Source organism: Ornithorhynchus anatinus, chromosome 5 (genome assembly GCF_004115215.2).
Source record: "Ornithorhynchus anatinus isolate Pmale09 chromosome 5, mOrnAna1.pri.v4, whole genome shotgun sequence".
Classification (NCBI taxonomy): Eukaryota; Metazoa; Chordata; class Mammalia; order Monotremata; family Ornithorhynchidae; genus Ornithorhynchus; species Ornithorhynchus anatinus.
Genome location: NC_041732.1, coordinates 32,971,123 through 32,985,157, shown reverse-complemented (window position 1 = coordinate 32,985,157; position 14,035 = coordinate 32,971,123). Strand labels below are relative to the sequence as shown.

Below are 14,035 nucleotides of genomic sequence, written 5' to 3'. Positions count from 1 at the left end.
TTCCTGGCTCCTCCCATCCCCACCCCACGCGGAATCCTGCTCTGGTCTTGCCGGCCTCCGACCCCTTGCTCCCATTATTCCCAAGGCCTGAAATTCTTCTCCCTGCTATGTGCCAGACCATAACTTTTCCCACCTTGAAAATCTTCCTAAAGCCTCACATTCTCCAACAAGCCTTTTCCAAACAATTTCCAGTTCCGTGATTCTAATCAGCCCTTCAGCTGTCTCTTGCCCCCCTCTATTAATGGCCACCCCCAGCACTTGCATATATTTGGGTATTTAATATTTCTCTCCCTGTCTCCCACTTTTAAGTGGAAGCTCTTAGTGGGCCGGAAACAAGGTCTTGTGCTTCTGAGCATTTAGTGCAGTGTCCTGCACTCAGCAGTTACTCAACAAGTACCATTTCTACCACTGCTGCAAAAAACAAACCCATCTCCGGTTGGCGATAGGACTTACTTTCCACTCCTTCACCTTTGGTGGCTGAGCAGTGCTCACCCTAAATGACAAAGGTCCAGAAAAGGTGCATCATTGTATTTTCTCGGACAAAGTGTGCAACCGAATCTCTCTCAAAGAGAGTCACATTCACGGGTATAATCTCACTGTCAGCAGAGTTGTCATCAAACTGAAGGACAACTCCACCGCAGGACAGAGGAGCTTGGCATGCGGGGAGATGTTTGGAAAATAGATTCTATCAAGGCCTATTCAAGGAATTGAAGTTCTTTAACCTAAGGAATGGCTTTACTGCCAGCAGGTTCTGGGTATGAAGAGTTTCTACTTTTTGGAGGCCTCGCTAACCAGTTCTTCAGGTCCACTAAGGACTGAATGAGAGCAAAGGGGCCTAATGTAAAGCAGGAGGGGCTTCAGTTCGTCACCGGGAAGGACTTTCTGGCATTCCAATGGACTGCCAAGAAAAGCTGTGGAATATCTCTGGAGGTCTATAAGACCTGATGGGTGGCAGAACCTGTGGCTAAATTTTCCTGCCTCTTTTATTTCTTAAGGAAACTTGGAAGTCCTGCTGCTTTGGACCCCACATCCCCATCGCCACCCCAGCTATTTATCGGTGAAACTGACTTACGTCTCGACCCCCCAAGACAAGTGAGGAAGGTTGGGGTGTGGATTTATTACCCCATGGGTGAGGAGGGCTCCAGGTTTTTCAAGCCCTTAAAATTGGTCTGCTTCACTCCGGGGTGAGGTGCCTTGCTGTCAGCCACAATGGTGGGCGGACCTCCAGTTCCTGAAATGATACGCTCCACCTCCGCTCAGCTTTCTCTGTCGCTCCAGACCCCATGGAGGATAATAATTATGGTATTTGTTAAGCACCTGCTATATGCCAGGCACTGTACTAAGCGCTGGGGTGGATGCAAACAAATCAGGTGGACACAGTCACTGTCCCACGTAGGTCTCAGAGTCTCAATCCCCATTTTACAGATGAGGGAACTAAGGCACAGAGAAGTTAAGTGACATACCCAAGGTCATACAGCAGAGAAGCGGCAGAGCCGGGATTAGAACTCACGACCTTCTGACTCCCAGGCCCTGCTCTATCCTGGGTCAGCTGGCCATTCGGCCAAGTGAGCGGCTGTCCCGGGACCTCTCAGGAGGGCAGATCGTATCCGTTGGGCCAGGGAGCCGAAGAGGAGACCAGCCACCTGATTTCTGATCTTGCAAGTGGAGGTGGAGGACCAGTAGCCTCAAGGAGCGTCTTCAAATTTCTGGCTTGGGGGGGAAAAAGTTTCTTTCCCAGTTGGCCCTTGTTCTCCTTTTCTTGAAATCTGAGATTTGAAGACACTCTTCGGGTCAGCAGCAGCTCCTGGAGACTACCGAGCCAAAAAAGCTGAAATAATAATAATAATAGTAATAATAATTGTGGTGGCTAAGTGCTTATTATGCGCCAAGCACTATACTAAGCGCTAGAGTGGGTACGAGATAATCAGTTCACACATGGGAGAAGCAGCGTGGTTCAGTGGAAAGAGCTCGGGCTTGGGAGTCAGAGGTCATGGGTTTGAATCCCGGCTCTGCCACTTGTCAACTGTGTGACTGCGGGCAAGTCACTTAACTTCTCTGTGCCTCAATTACCTCATCTGTAAAATGGGGATTAACTGTGAGCCTCACGTGGGACAACCTGGTTACCCTGTATCTCCCCCAGCGCTTAGAACGGTGCTCTGCACATAGTAAGTGCTTAACAAATACCAACATGGGGCTCCCAGTCTAAGTCGGAGGGAGGCCAGGTATCGAATCCCCATTTTACAGGTGAGAGAACTGAGGCACAGAAAAGTTAAGTGACTTGCCCAAGGTCACCCAGCAGAGAGGTGGGGAAGCTGGGTTTGGAACCCAGGTCCTCTGACTCCCAGGCCTGTGCTCTTTCCACAAGGTCATGCTGCTTCTAAAAAAAGAGAGAGCAGAAATAGGTACCACCTGGAGACAGGGAGATCCTGACCAGGTGTTGTCCCAGGTGGCAAGAGGGCCCTGTCCCCTATTTTCATTTTGGTTTTGTTTGTTAAATAGCATTTATTAAGTACTTACTATCTGCTAAGTGTTGTACTATGGGCTGGAGTAGATACAAGATAATCAGATTGGACACAGTCCCTGAACCATCTGGGGCTCTCAGTCCAATAGGAAAGAGCAGGTTTTAATCCCTATTTTACAGATCATGCCCAAGGTCACGCAGCAGACAACCGGCAGTGAGGATTAGAACCCAGGTCCTCCACCTCCCAGGCTGTGCACTTTCCACTAGGTCATGTTGCTTCCCTAAACTTGATGGGAGCAGCCGACCTGTAGACTCTGATGTCTCCTTCCCCAAAGATGCCATCCCCTTCTCTTCTCGCCTCGTAACACGCCCGCTTCCTGTGCTTCTTCACCTCTCTGTCCCCTCTCCCCCTTCCCCTCCACATCACCCACCACCAAGCACAGGCTGCTCTGGCCGTCAATCCCAAACTGGGATAATTCTCAGGACCAAGCCAGAGCCGCAGGGAGGAAACAGAAGCAGCGTGTCCTAGTGGGACGAGCACGGGCCTGGGAGTCAGAAGACCTGGGTTCTAATCCCGGCTCTTCCACGTGTCTGCGGTATGACCTTGGGCAAGTCGTTTTACCTGTCTGTGCCTGTTACCTCATCCGTAAAATGGGGATGAAAACTGTGAACCCTATGTGGGACAGGGACTGGACCCAACCCGATTATCTTTTATCTACCTTGGTATTGGTCCAGTTCCTGGTACGTCTTCTGCAAATGCTGTCGAGTCGTTTCCGCCCCATAGCGACTCCATGGACACACCCTCCTCAGAACATCCCATCTTCTGTCATAAGGTCATTCTGGTATGGGTAGCCATATGGTTTTCTTAGTAAAGATATGGAAATGGTTTACCCTTGCCTTCTTCCGCGCAGTAAAAACTTGAGTCTCTGCCGTTGTCTTTGATCAACGTTTTGATCACTCGATCATCCGCCTTTGACTCTTTCCCGTGCCGCTGCTGCCCAGCACAGGTGAATCGACTTTGGCACATAGTAAGCGGTTAACAAATATCATTATTTTTTTAAGAAAAAGAGGGGCGGTGAGGAATGTTGGGGGGAGTTCTGCCATAGCAGTGGGATGGATTGGTGGGTTAAAAGTGCTCCGTCCCACCGCATGTAAGGCCTGCTTGGGGCTGGGGACTACAGTAGCGTGGGGGTGGGTGTAGGTGTGAGTATGAGTGTGGGTGTTTTATGTAGGAGTGGGGAAGATGGGGGGATATTTGTCTAGGCCCTGTAGGAACCATCCTTACGTTCATCCGGCCCTGCTCTCCCCCTCCCATCTGTCGTGTTCTCAGCAGCCGCTTGGACCGAGCCCTCGGGTCCCGGCCGCTCGGAGCGGTCCTGCCTCCCCACGACTGCAACTTCTCTCCCGTCTCCCCTCCCACCAAAAAGGAAATCTCAAAATTCTTTTCCTAGAGGATGTAGCAGGAGATCAGGTGGGGTTTTTTCATTTGGGTAGAGAAAAATCTCCCCCAGACAAAGCCATCCCTGTGTGTGCCTGACAGTATTTTACCCCAGGTTTGACTTGGCCTTTCTGAAGTCACTTAGCAGTATCCTGGAGCCTGCCTTTTTCACCTTTTCCTCCAGTCGTTTATTTACAGCAGCGGATTGAAGGTTTGTCCTGTTTTTTATTTTTTATTTTTAAATGGCATTTGTTAAGCGCTTACTATAAGTGCTTAGTACAGTGCTTTGCACACAGTAAGTGCTCAGTAAATATTGAACGAATGAATGTGCCAGGCACTGTACTAATGGGATAGATACAAGTTAGGTTGGACACAGTCCTTGTGCCACATGGTCTTTAATTCCCATTTTACAGATAAGGTAACTGAGGCACAGAGAAGTGAAGTGACTTGCCTTAGGTCACATAACAGATAAGTGGCAGAGCTGGAATTAGAACCCAGGTCCTTCTGACTTCCAGGTCCATGCTGTCTCCACTAGGCCACGCTACTTCCTTCAGATCTGTCAATCAGTGGTATTTACTGAATGCTTACTGGGTACAATAAATATGCTGAGAAGCAGCGTGGCTTAGTGGAAAGAGCCTGGGCTTAGGAGTCAGAGGTCAGGGGTTCTAATCCCGGCTCCACCACTTGTCAGCTGTGTGACCTTGGGCTAGTCACTTAACTTCTCTGGGCCTCAGTTACCTCATCTGTAAAATGGGGATGAAGACTGTGCGCCCCACATGGGACAACCTAATTCCCTTGTATCTGCCCCAGCGCTTAGAACAGTGCTTGGCACATAGTAAGCACTTAACAAATACCAATATTATTATTATTATTATTGCAGAGCACGGTACAAAGAACTTGGGAAAGTACAAAACAACAGAGTTGGCAGATGTAATTTCTTCCCACAAGGAGTTTACGACTTCAGTCAAACAGTGATATTTATCGAGCACTTACTATGTGCAGAGCACTGTACTACTAAGCACTTGGGAGAGTACAATACAACAGATAATTCTCTGCCAATACGTTCTCTGCCAACCTTTTCCAGACAACCAGGTAACGACCACGGGGAGTGCAAACAAACCAAGGCTGGTTTGGCGAACTTTGCTTATAGACTTTCCTTCTTGGGAATGGAGAAACCCCAGCCTTGAGCTCCTGCTCCAGTTAACTGAGAACACATAGTTAATTTGGGAGATAAAATTGGGACAGAAACATGCTGAAAAGATAGGAAAGAGCGAGAACTAGAGTAGACCAGAGAGAGTGGGTCAGGGTGAGGTAAGGGATCAAAGAGGGGGGGAAAGGGGACCATGTATGCTCTCATTTTTACATTTCTCCATTTTTAAAAATGATATTAGGTGCTTTCTGTGTATTAGGTACTGTACTAAGCATTGGGGGAGATACAAGATAATGGGGTGGGACCCATCTCTGTCCCACATAGGGCTCACAGTCTAATCCCCATTTTACAGATGAGGGAACTGAGGCCCAGAAAAGTTAACTGAATTGCCCAAGGTCACGGAACCGGGATTTTGTCGGTCCTGCGACCCCCAGACCCGTGATCTTTCCACTAGGCCATACTCGTCCATTCTAAAGCGACTCATGAAATACAAATAACACGGATACACTCAGCCTAGTAAGCACCATTACCCCCTTAACTTTGAAAATTCCTCCCCTATTACACTTAATTTGTGACTAAATCCTAGCTAGAATTACAGGAGTCTCTTTGTGACACAGCCACATAAAATTTCAGTCATCATTTCTTTCAGTGTGTTCTCTAGATGTGTCGCCTCCACAAAAAAAAATTTTCACGTGGTTTCATGTATCCAATTTTAAAAAAAAATTTAGTGTTTGGTCAAGATCTGTTTGCTTTGATCTATCAGTTCCTGACTAATAGATAAATGTCTTGATTTTGCATATAAGCATTAAAACAAAAATCAAGTCAGGTGACTCTTCTAGTTAGGGAATGCCTGCAGCTATGGCATCAGTGGTAAAAGTTTCTGATTAAAGAACCACTAAGATTCGATTAGACCGTAAGCCCGACAAAGGGCAGGGACTGTCTCTATCTGCTACCGATTTGTACATTCCAAGTGCTTAGTACAGTGCTCTGCACATAGTAAGTGCTCAATAAATACTATTGAATGAAGGTGTCTCATGTAGCGAACAGATTCCTCAGGAGACCTGAAAATAGCTGTCTGCTGTAAGTGCCCCTCCGACGACCCTCCCCTTAGAGAAGCAGCGTGGCTTAGTGGAAAGAGCACGGGCTTGGGAGTCGGAGGACGTAGGTTCTTATTCCGCCTCCGCCACTTGTCTGCTGCGTGATCTTGGGCAAGTCACTGAACTTCTCTGTGCCTCATCTGTAAAATGGGGATTAAAAGTGTGAGCCCCACGTGGGACAACCTGATAACCTTGTATCTCCCCCAGCACTTAGAGCAGTGCTTGGCACATAGTAAGCGCTTAAAAAATACTATCATTATTATTGTGACCCCATGGCACCATCCAGTTACCGCCCCATCTTCCTCTCAAAACTCCTTGAGTGCCCTGTCCACACCCGCTGCCTACACATGCGGTACAAAAGAAGCAGTGGGGCCTAGTGGGTAGAGCACGGGCCTGGAAGTCAGAAGGACCTGGGTTCTAATCCCACCTCTGCCACTCGTCTGCTGTGTGACCTTGGGTAAGTCTCTTCACTTCTCCGTCCTTCAGTTACTTTATCTGTAAAATGGGGATTAAGACTGTGAGCCCCGTGTAGGACAGCTACCGTGTCCAGACCGATGTACTTGTACTCGGCCCTGCGCTTTATACGGGGCCTGGCACAAAGTAAGTGCTTAACAAGTACCATTATTATTATTATCATCATCATCATCATCACTGTCAACAACACTTCAGTTCCATTTACACTCCAATCTGAGGGTGTCCAATTGTGTTTTATGTTTCTCGACATCGTGTCTTAATAAACGTGCAGCGTTCATCTCTCTTGTCTTCAATTCTCGAGTCTCTTGTAATTAATTGTTCAGGGAGCAGCTTCATTTTGGTTGCTGAATTGGTTTTGATATAGCAAACTCAGGTAAAATGATTATTTCCCTTGCAGGAGCAACAGGCTTTTCCAAGCACAAGCCATCTTTGCAGGGGTGAACTCCTACCATATTTCTGTCATTTAACATCATTTTTTATTCTTACCGCAATGTCATGTTTTATTTGATCCACCGTGACCCAGTTGTGTTTCTGCTCTGCAAAGTGTTTTTTTCCCATCATTCTTATCAATCACAACAGTGTATATTTTGCGTCTGCTGTATGCAGAGCTGTGTATTTGCTGTCAATTGCAGACATAACTAATTAGTAGCTTGACATGCCTAAGTGGTTTTGTTTAAATCCAATGCATTTCCTTCCAGATGTTTTTCCATATGTCCCTTTTCTTATTCAAACCACCATTTGATCTCTAGTAAAGGAATCTGCTCCGGTTCTCACACTGAAGCTCTGATTTACAACTTCTGCAGCCCAGGATGGCTAAAGAATCTATTTTCTGTCTGAAGCACCTAAACGTTTTACCCCATCCCCCACAGCCCTTATGTAGGCATCTTTAACCGCGGCCCCTACCTGTAATTTATTTTAGTGTCCAATGCTAGACTGTAAACTCCTTGAAGGCAGGACTCATGTCTCCCTACTCTATTGTACTTTCCCAACCAGTTAATCTGACTCCCAGGTCTTTGTTCTATCCACTAAGTCGTGCTGCTTCTTCCAGTGATGGGGGAGGCCGAAAGTAAGTGTGGGGGGCTACCTGGGGGTGTCAGTGACAGCGAAGAGCGGGAATTGGGGGTTGCGAGGCGACTGATAGTAGCGGCCGGTGGGGCGGCCTGGAGTTGGGGGCCTGGACGCCGCAGCCCGACACCAGAGGAACGAAAATCACAAACCACGAGCCGCACAATGGCCAAAACAGTGCTGTGTGAGCCTCCCAGACAGCAGCCCCCAGATTCAAATGATTAAATATCGTGCAGCCTCCACGCCTTCCTCCCTGCTATATTTAGGAATAGTGAAACCTTCTGAAGTTACTCTTTCTGTTCAGTCCACTCGCTCTAAGCTGCAAGTTGAAAACCCACCTTTTTCAGTTAAGAGCAACCTTCCCCATGGGTTTTAAATGACTAGATGCTGCCTGCTGTGGAGGTAACTTTCTCTACTTCGTTGTAGGCATTCTGTCAGCATTCGGTTCACTCCCGGTACCGTGGCGCTCTTTTCTAACTGAAGCAGGCAGTGCAACTGTTGGATTGTCTCTCTTTATCGCTGTTTTGCACTTTCCCAAGTGCTTATTGCGGTGCTCTGCACACAGTAAGCGCTCAATAAATACGATTGAATGATTGAATGAATATCCTATAAACGGCACGTCGGCTTCGGCGGCTGTTTCCTCCCCTCCTCCCGCTCTCCCACCACCTGCAGTGTGTCGCTGGATCTTTCTTAGCCCTTAAATGGTGTATTGCGCTGGGAGAGCAGTAAGCTCTGAGTCGTCAGCTCCCTCACGTCCATGACCAGCCCTCCTCCTCCACCACAGCTTCCCTGACCGCTTCCCAGAGAGTTGGGCAAATAGCCCGGGCTCAGTAAATACTGATGCCGGAACTACCCGAAAGGTGGAGAAATCCTTTGTCTTCCACAGAAAAGCGGAGAAGCCAGGACAAATCCACCCTGTCAGTATTTTATTTAATGGTATTTGTCAAGAGCGTACTACGTGCCAGGCACTGTACTAAGCGCTGGGGTACAAGGTAATCAAGTTGGACACAGTCCATGTCCCACATGGGGCTCACAGTCTTAATCCCCATTTTATGGATGAGGTAACAGAGGCACAGAGAAGTGAAATGATTTGCCCAAAGTCACTTAACAGACAAGAACCCAGGTCCTTCTACCTCCCAGGGCCATGTTCTACCCACTAGGCGACGTATCTTTTCTGTTACCCAGTTTTAGTTTTTGTGAGACGTACCATGCCATGTGACTAGAAGGGGTTGTGTATCTGTGTGTGTTGTATTTTTGGGGTGCACGTGGAAGGAAATCACTCGTATTTAGAAATTGAACAAGATGGCCGGGTGACACGGGGACTGATCAGAAACCAGTTTTGGAGGGGAGGCCTCGATAAGGCAGGGACGGGAAGGAGAGGAGAGTGTGTAGTGAACCCGTGAAAGCCCACGATCCAAGCCAACGAGACCCTGGAGTGTAATGTCTGGGTCCTGGTGGGATGATGGAGGCGTGATTTGGTCGAGAAGGAGGGTTATCAACGCGGACTGATCTGTCTCTCGCAGCCCCTCCGGACTACAATGCAGCTGAGCCCGGCCCCGCGGAGCCTCCTGGTCCCCCTGCTCTGCCTTCTGGCAGCTGGTCCCGGGATCGATGCTTCCCCCCGTCACCCGTCGGCCATCTCTGCCGCCTCCTTCCTGCAAGATCTCATGCAGCGCTACGGCGAGGCCGACAGTCTGAGCCTGAAGCAGCTCAAGGCCCTGCTGAACCACCTGGACGTAGGGGTGGGGCGAGACAACATCTCCCAGCCCCTCCAGGAGCCGAGGAATCTCTCCAAGGTAAAGCGGTGCCCCGCGCTTCTTCGTGGGCCCGGCCCACAGTGCGGAACAGATGGGCTGGTTGACTGGGGTGATGGGCGGGTGTTGAGAAGCAGTGTGGCCTAGTGGATAGAGCGCAGGCATGGGAATCAGAAGGACCAGTCAAATCCCAGCTCTGCCACCTTTCTGCAGTATTACCAAGGGCAAGTCACTTCACTTCTCTGTGCCTCAGTTACCTCACCTGTAAAATGGGGAGTAAGACGGTGAACCCCACGATTAGCTTGTACCTACCTCAGCACTACATTGCTTAACACATAGTAAGTGCTTAACAAATACCACAGTTATTAATATTATGGGCCCTAGACTGTAAGCTTGTTGGTATTTTCAAATGGTATTTTCATTCATTCAGTCATATTTATTGAGCGCTTACTGTGTGCAAAGCACTAAACCAAGTGTTTGGGAGAGTACAATATAACAAAAGACAGACACATACCTGCCCACAGTGAGCTCACAGTCTTGTTAGGCACTTACTAAGGACCAGTCACTGTACTAAGTGCTGGGGTAGATAGAAGCTCATCAGGTTGGACACAGTCCATGTCCCACACGGGGCTGTCAGGATAAATCCCCATTTTACAGATGAGGTAACAGGCACAGAGAAGTTCATTTATTCAGTCGTATTTATTGAGTGCTTACCGTGTGCAGAGCACTGTATAACAAACACATTCCCCGCCCTCAACGAACTTACAGTCGAGAGGGGGAGACAGACATTAATGTAAATAAATAAGTTAGAGATAAGTACAGAGGTGCTGTGGGGCTGGGAGGGGAGATGAATAAAGGGAACAGGCCAGGGTGACACGGAAGGGAGTGGGAGAAGGGGAAGGGAGAGCTTAGCCAGGGAAGGCCTCTTGGAGGAAATGTGCCTTCAGTAAGGTTTTGAAGGTGGGGAGGGAAGGCTTTGAGGTGGGTGGGAAGGTGGGAAGTGAAGTGGCTTGCCCAAGGTCACAAGGCAGACAAGTGGCAGAGCCGGGATTAGAACCCAGGTCCTTTAGACTCCCAGGTCCGTGCTCTGTCCACCAGGCCATGCGGCTTCCCCGCTGCTCAATGTGGGCAGGGAACGGGTCTACCAAATCCGCTGTATCGTCCTCTCCCAGGTGCTTCGTACAATGCCCTGCACACAGAAAGCGCTCAGTAAATACCACTGATGATGATGGTGTTGGGCTCAGAGCTGGGCTGGAGATTCAGCCCTGTGATCCTGGGTTCTCCAGCCCGATCACCTCCCCGCAGGTCGGTCTTTGCTAACAAGGCCTGGTAATGTGAGCTGTCTGTATCCAGGGAGGAATCCCCGACGCGTACAGTTTGTTGCGTCGCTCCCAGGGATGCAGAGAGGGGAAACGGAGGTGCAGGGAGAGGAAAGGGTCAAAAGAGAAGGCATTCCCAGACTTGCCGTTAGCTCAGAGCAACACCAGGGAATCAGATTGTGTAACCTCACGGCATCAACATTCATCCGGGGATTTTCTTTCCGCTCTCTTGCGTTGAAACCTTTTTTCCAAGGAACATTAAGAGGTGAAAGGGTTGGGGGGTAGGAAGGCTCGTATGTCCTGACTCCCCTCCAAGAAGGGGAATCAGTCCCCCTTCATGGCCTGTTAATATTTTTTGTATTATTATACATTTGTTAAGCACTTATTATGTTCCAGGCACTATCCTAAGCACTGGGATAGATACAAGTTAATCAGGTTGGACACAGTCCGTGCCCCACATAGGACTCACAGTCTTAATCCCAATCCCCACGTCCTAATCATAGTCTTAATTCCCAGTTGAGGTAACTGAGGCACCAGGAAGCGAAGTGACTTGCCCAAGGTCACTTAGCAGTCAGGTGGCAGAGCCGGGATGAGAACCCAGGGCTTTCTGGCTCCCGGGCTCATGCTCTATCCACTAGGCCACGCTTCTTTTCAACAACGGACCTAAAATGGGAGAGAAGGGATTAGGCGGCGATTTCCCAGTGGGAGAACTTGGGACTCACCAAGCATCCAAGAGGACGGATGGTCTCCCGGCAAGTGTCCCAGGAAAGGGGGAAAAGATAGGAAATCCAGGGAAGCGTTCTTCCCTCTTTATTTTTCCACCTTCCCTCTTTCTTTCCAGTGCTTTAGCTCCAACGCCCTGTTTGCCGCCCACAACTTGAGTCATCAGTCGAGGATCAGTGGAGCTGAATTCCAGGAGTTCTGTCCCACCATCCTCCAGCAGCTAGACTCCCGGGCCTGTGCCTCCGAGAACCTGGAGAATGAAGAGAACGAGCAGACGGAGGAGGGGAAGCCAACTTCCGCTGAAGGTGGGCCACGGGGATGAGGGCAGGATGGGACAGCTTAACCATTTGGAAGCCTCGGAGAGCACGGACAGGGGAGCTCTGTGGGCATTTCCTCGACACGCGATGAACCTCCCACGGTGGTCCGATGGCACTCCCGTGTCTCGTTTTCCGTTTGCTCCGCTTGCTGGCAAGGGCGGGGGAAGACTGACGGTCATTTGGGCTTGCAAGTACTCCCTGTGTGAAGAATGCCCTGCAGATTGTCAGAGCTCCCTGGGCCCGGGTGGGGCAGGGCTAACCTTTAACTTCTCGGACAACGGACGCTCATCTTCGGTACAGCCCGGGGGATGGGCGGATGGCCTTTCGAGACCACCGGGCGAGGGCTACGCGCTCTCCTTTCAGCAGGCACCCGTCCTCCCGGGTGGGGACTGGATGGGGAAATATGCCATAGAGTCTGCCCCTCTTCCACCACCTCCTTTTACCTCTCATTCAATCATATTTATTGAGCGCCTACTGTGTGCCGAGCACTGTACTAAGTGCTTGGGACAGAACCGTCCACCTCCCGCCCTCCCACTGGAGATAACTAGGGCCGTCATCTGTTCTTGTTCCACAGTGTGGGGCTTTGGTTTCCTCAGTGTGTCACTGATTAACCTGGCCTCGCTCCTGGGAGTTCTCGTCCTGCCCTGCACAGAGAAGACCTTTTTCAGCCGCGTCCTCACTTATTTCATCGCCCTGTCCATTGGAACGTTGTTCTCTAACGCGCTCTTCCAGCTGATCCCAGAGGTGCAGTAACGCCAGACTCTCCCCCCTCTGTTGTGTTTCCACAGCCGGGACTCCCCCTCCACCCTTTCCCCACACCTGACCCTTTTCCCGTTCTCCCACCCACGGAAAACATTTCTCCGATCCGAGGGGCACCGAGCTACTCTCCCCGTTGGATCTCTAGGTCTTTCTCTTCTTCCTCCAATGAGCACCAGTGGGCTTTCAAGGGCACCTTTGGTCTCTTCAGGGAATGGTGCATGCAAGGTTCCTCCCCTTTTGCTACTCAGTTTTGCTGGGGGGGTTTTTTCCCTTCTAGGGATCATCTGAAAGTAGTAATATTCTCTCTTCTCTCTCCTATATTATCCCGACTGTCCTTGCAGTGTGCCCTTTTGGGATCTAAAGGGAAAGCCGGGTTTCATGGGAATGACAGGATAAGCTCTGAGGACAGCTACTTTCTCGCCCTCGCTGTTTGAAGTTGAATATCTGGCCGCTCGGGCCCCTGGCATTGTCCGGCTCTGTTGCCCTTGACTGATGACCTCAGAATGAAGCCAAGATTGGCTGTCAAGGGTGTAGAGCGAGTGCCTTCTTTCAGAATGGGTTCAGGTGTTGCTTCTCTGTGCCAGGATGGACAGATGTGGGGGTGTGAGCCGTTTTTCCCCACTTAGTCTCACTTAAAGGCTTTGGAAGAGAAAGGAAGGAGAAAGCGAGGAACAGAGAGGGGAGCTCTGCATGCAGAGTCTAAGTCGTGGACCTTGCATAGACTGTTTCCTCACAAGACTGGTTTCCTGAGGCCTGCTGGATTTGTGAAATGCATTGATTGATTTCGTTTTTAATTGGGTAATTGTGGAGCTGCAGAAATATTTCAAATGGAAGAAAGGCCGGGAGTGGGCCGCGCCCCCTGGGGTCTTCCTGGTCTCCAAAACCAGACCCGCGGAAGGACCAGCGCGGGCAGGCAGGGATGGGGGAAGTAAAGCTGCCGACGACCCGCTGAGGCCGTGGTTCACGGGGCTGGTTTTCACTGATGCGTGTCCGGCTCCTCGGCCCTCTCGTGGGTCCCCGGCCTGCAGTCTGTTCCCTACTCAGAAGCAGCGTGGCCTAGTGGATAGAGCACGAGCCTTTGAGTCAGATGGTCCCTGGGTTCTAGTCACTTGTCTGCTGAGTGACCTTGATTGAGTCACTTCACTTCTCTGTGCCTCAGTTCCCTCATCTGTAAAATGGAGATTAAAACTGTGAACCCCACGTGGGACCTGGACTGTGTCCAAACTGATTAGCCTGTATTTACCCTAGCGCTTAGAACAGCGCCTGGCATTTAGTAAGTGCTTAACAAATGCCACAAATTATTACTATTATTATTACTCCAAATTGTAGGGTGATGGCATGAATGTAACCATCCACCCTTTGCAATAGAGCCTGGAAGGAGGGCTGCAGCATGGAAGAAGGCCTGGTGCAGTCTCAGGGGGACACCTCTAAGAGATTCCCATTTTGGGGACTTGGGAATAATTCTGCAGTTCCAAACC

At 49.8% G+C, this 14,035-nt stretch overlaps 1 protein-coding gene across 2 annotated transcripts in view; it reads left to right on the top strand.

Annotated features, from left to right (window-relative positions):
• SLC39A14 (solute carrier family 39 member 14) overlaps positions 1–14,035 on the top strand; it is a 56,908-nt gene that overhangs the window by 27,082 nt on the left and 15,791 nt on the right. The window contains exons 3-5 of one of the 2 annotated variants that reach the window (XM_029065509.2): positions 9,209–9,481; positions 11,600–11,786; positions 12,373–12,542. In XM_029065509.2, coding sequence (XP_028921342.1) covers positions 9,224–9,481; positions 11,600–11,786; positions 12,373–12,542 — 615 coding nt within the window. In that variant the 5' untranslated portion in view covers positions 9,209–9,223. The remainder of the gene's footprint in view (positions 1–9,208; positions 9,482–11,599; positions 11,787–12,372; positions 12,543–14,035) is intronic. The other variant, XM_029065510.2, reaches the window with a different exon arrangement.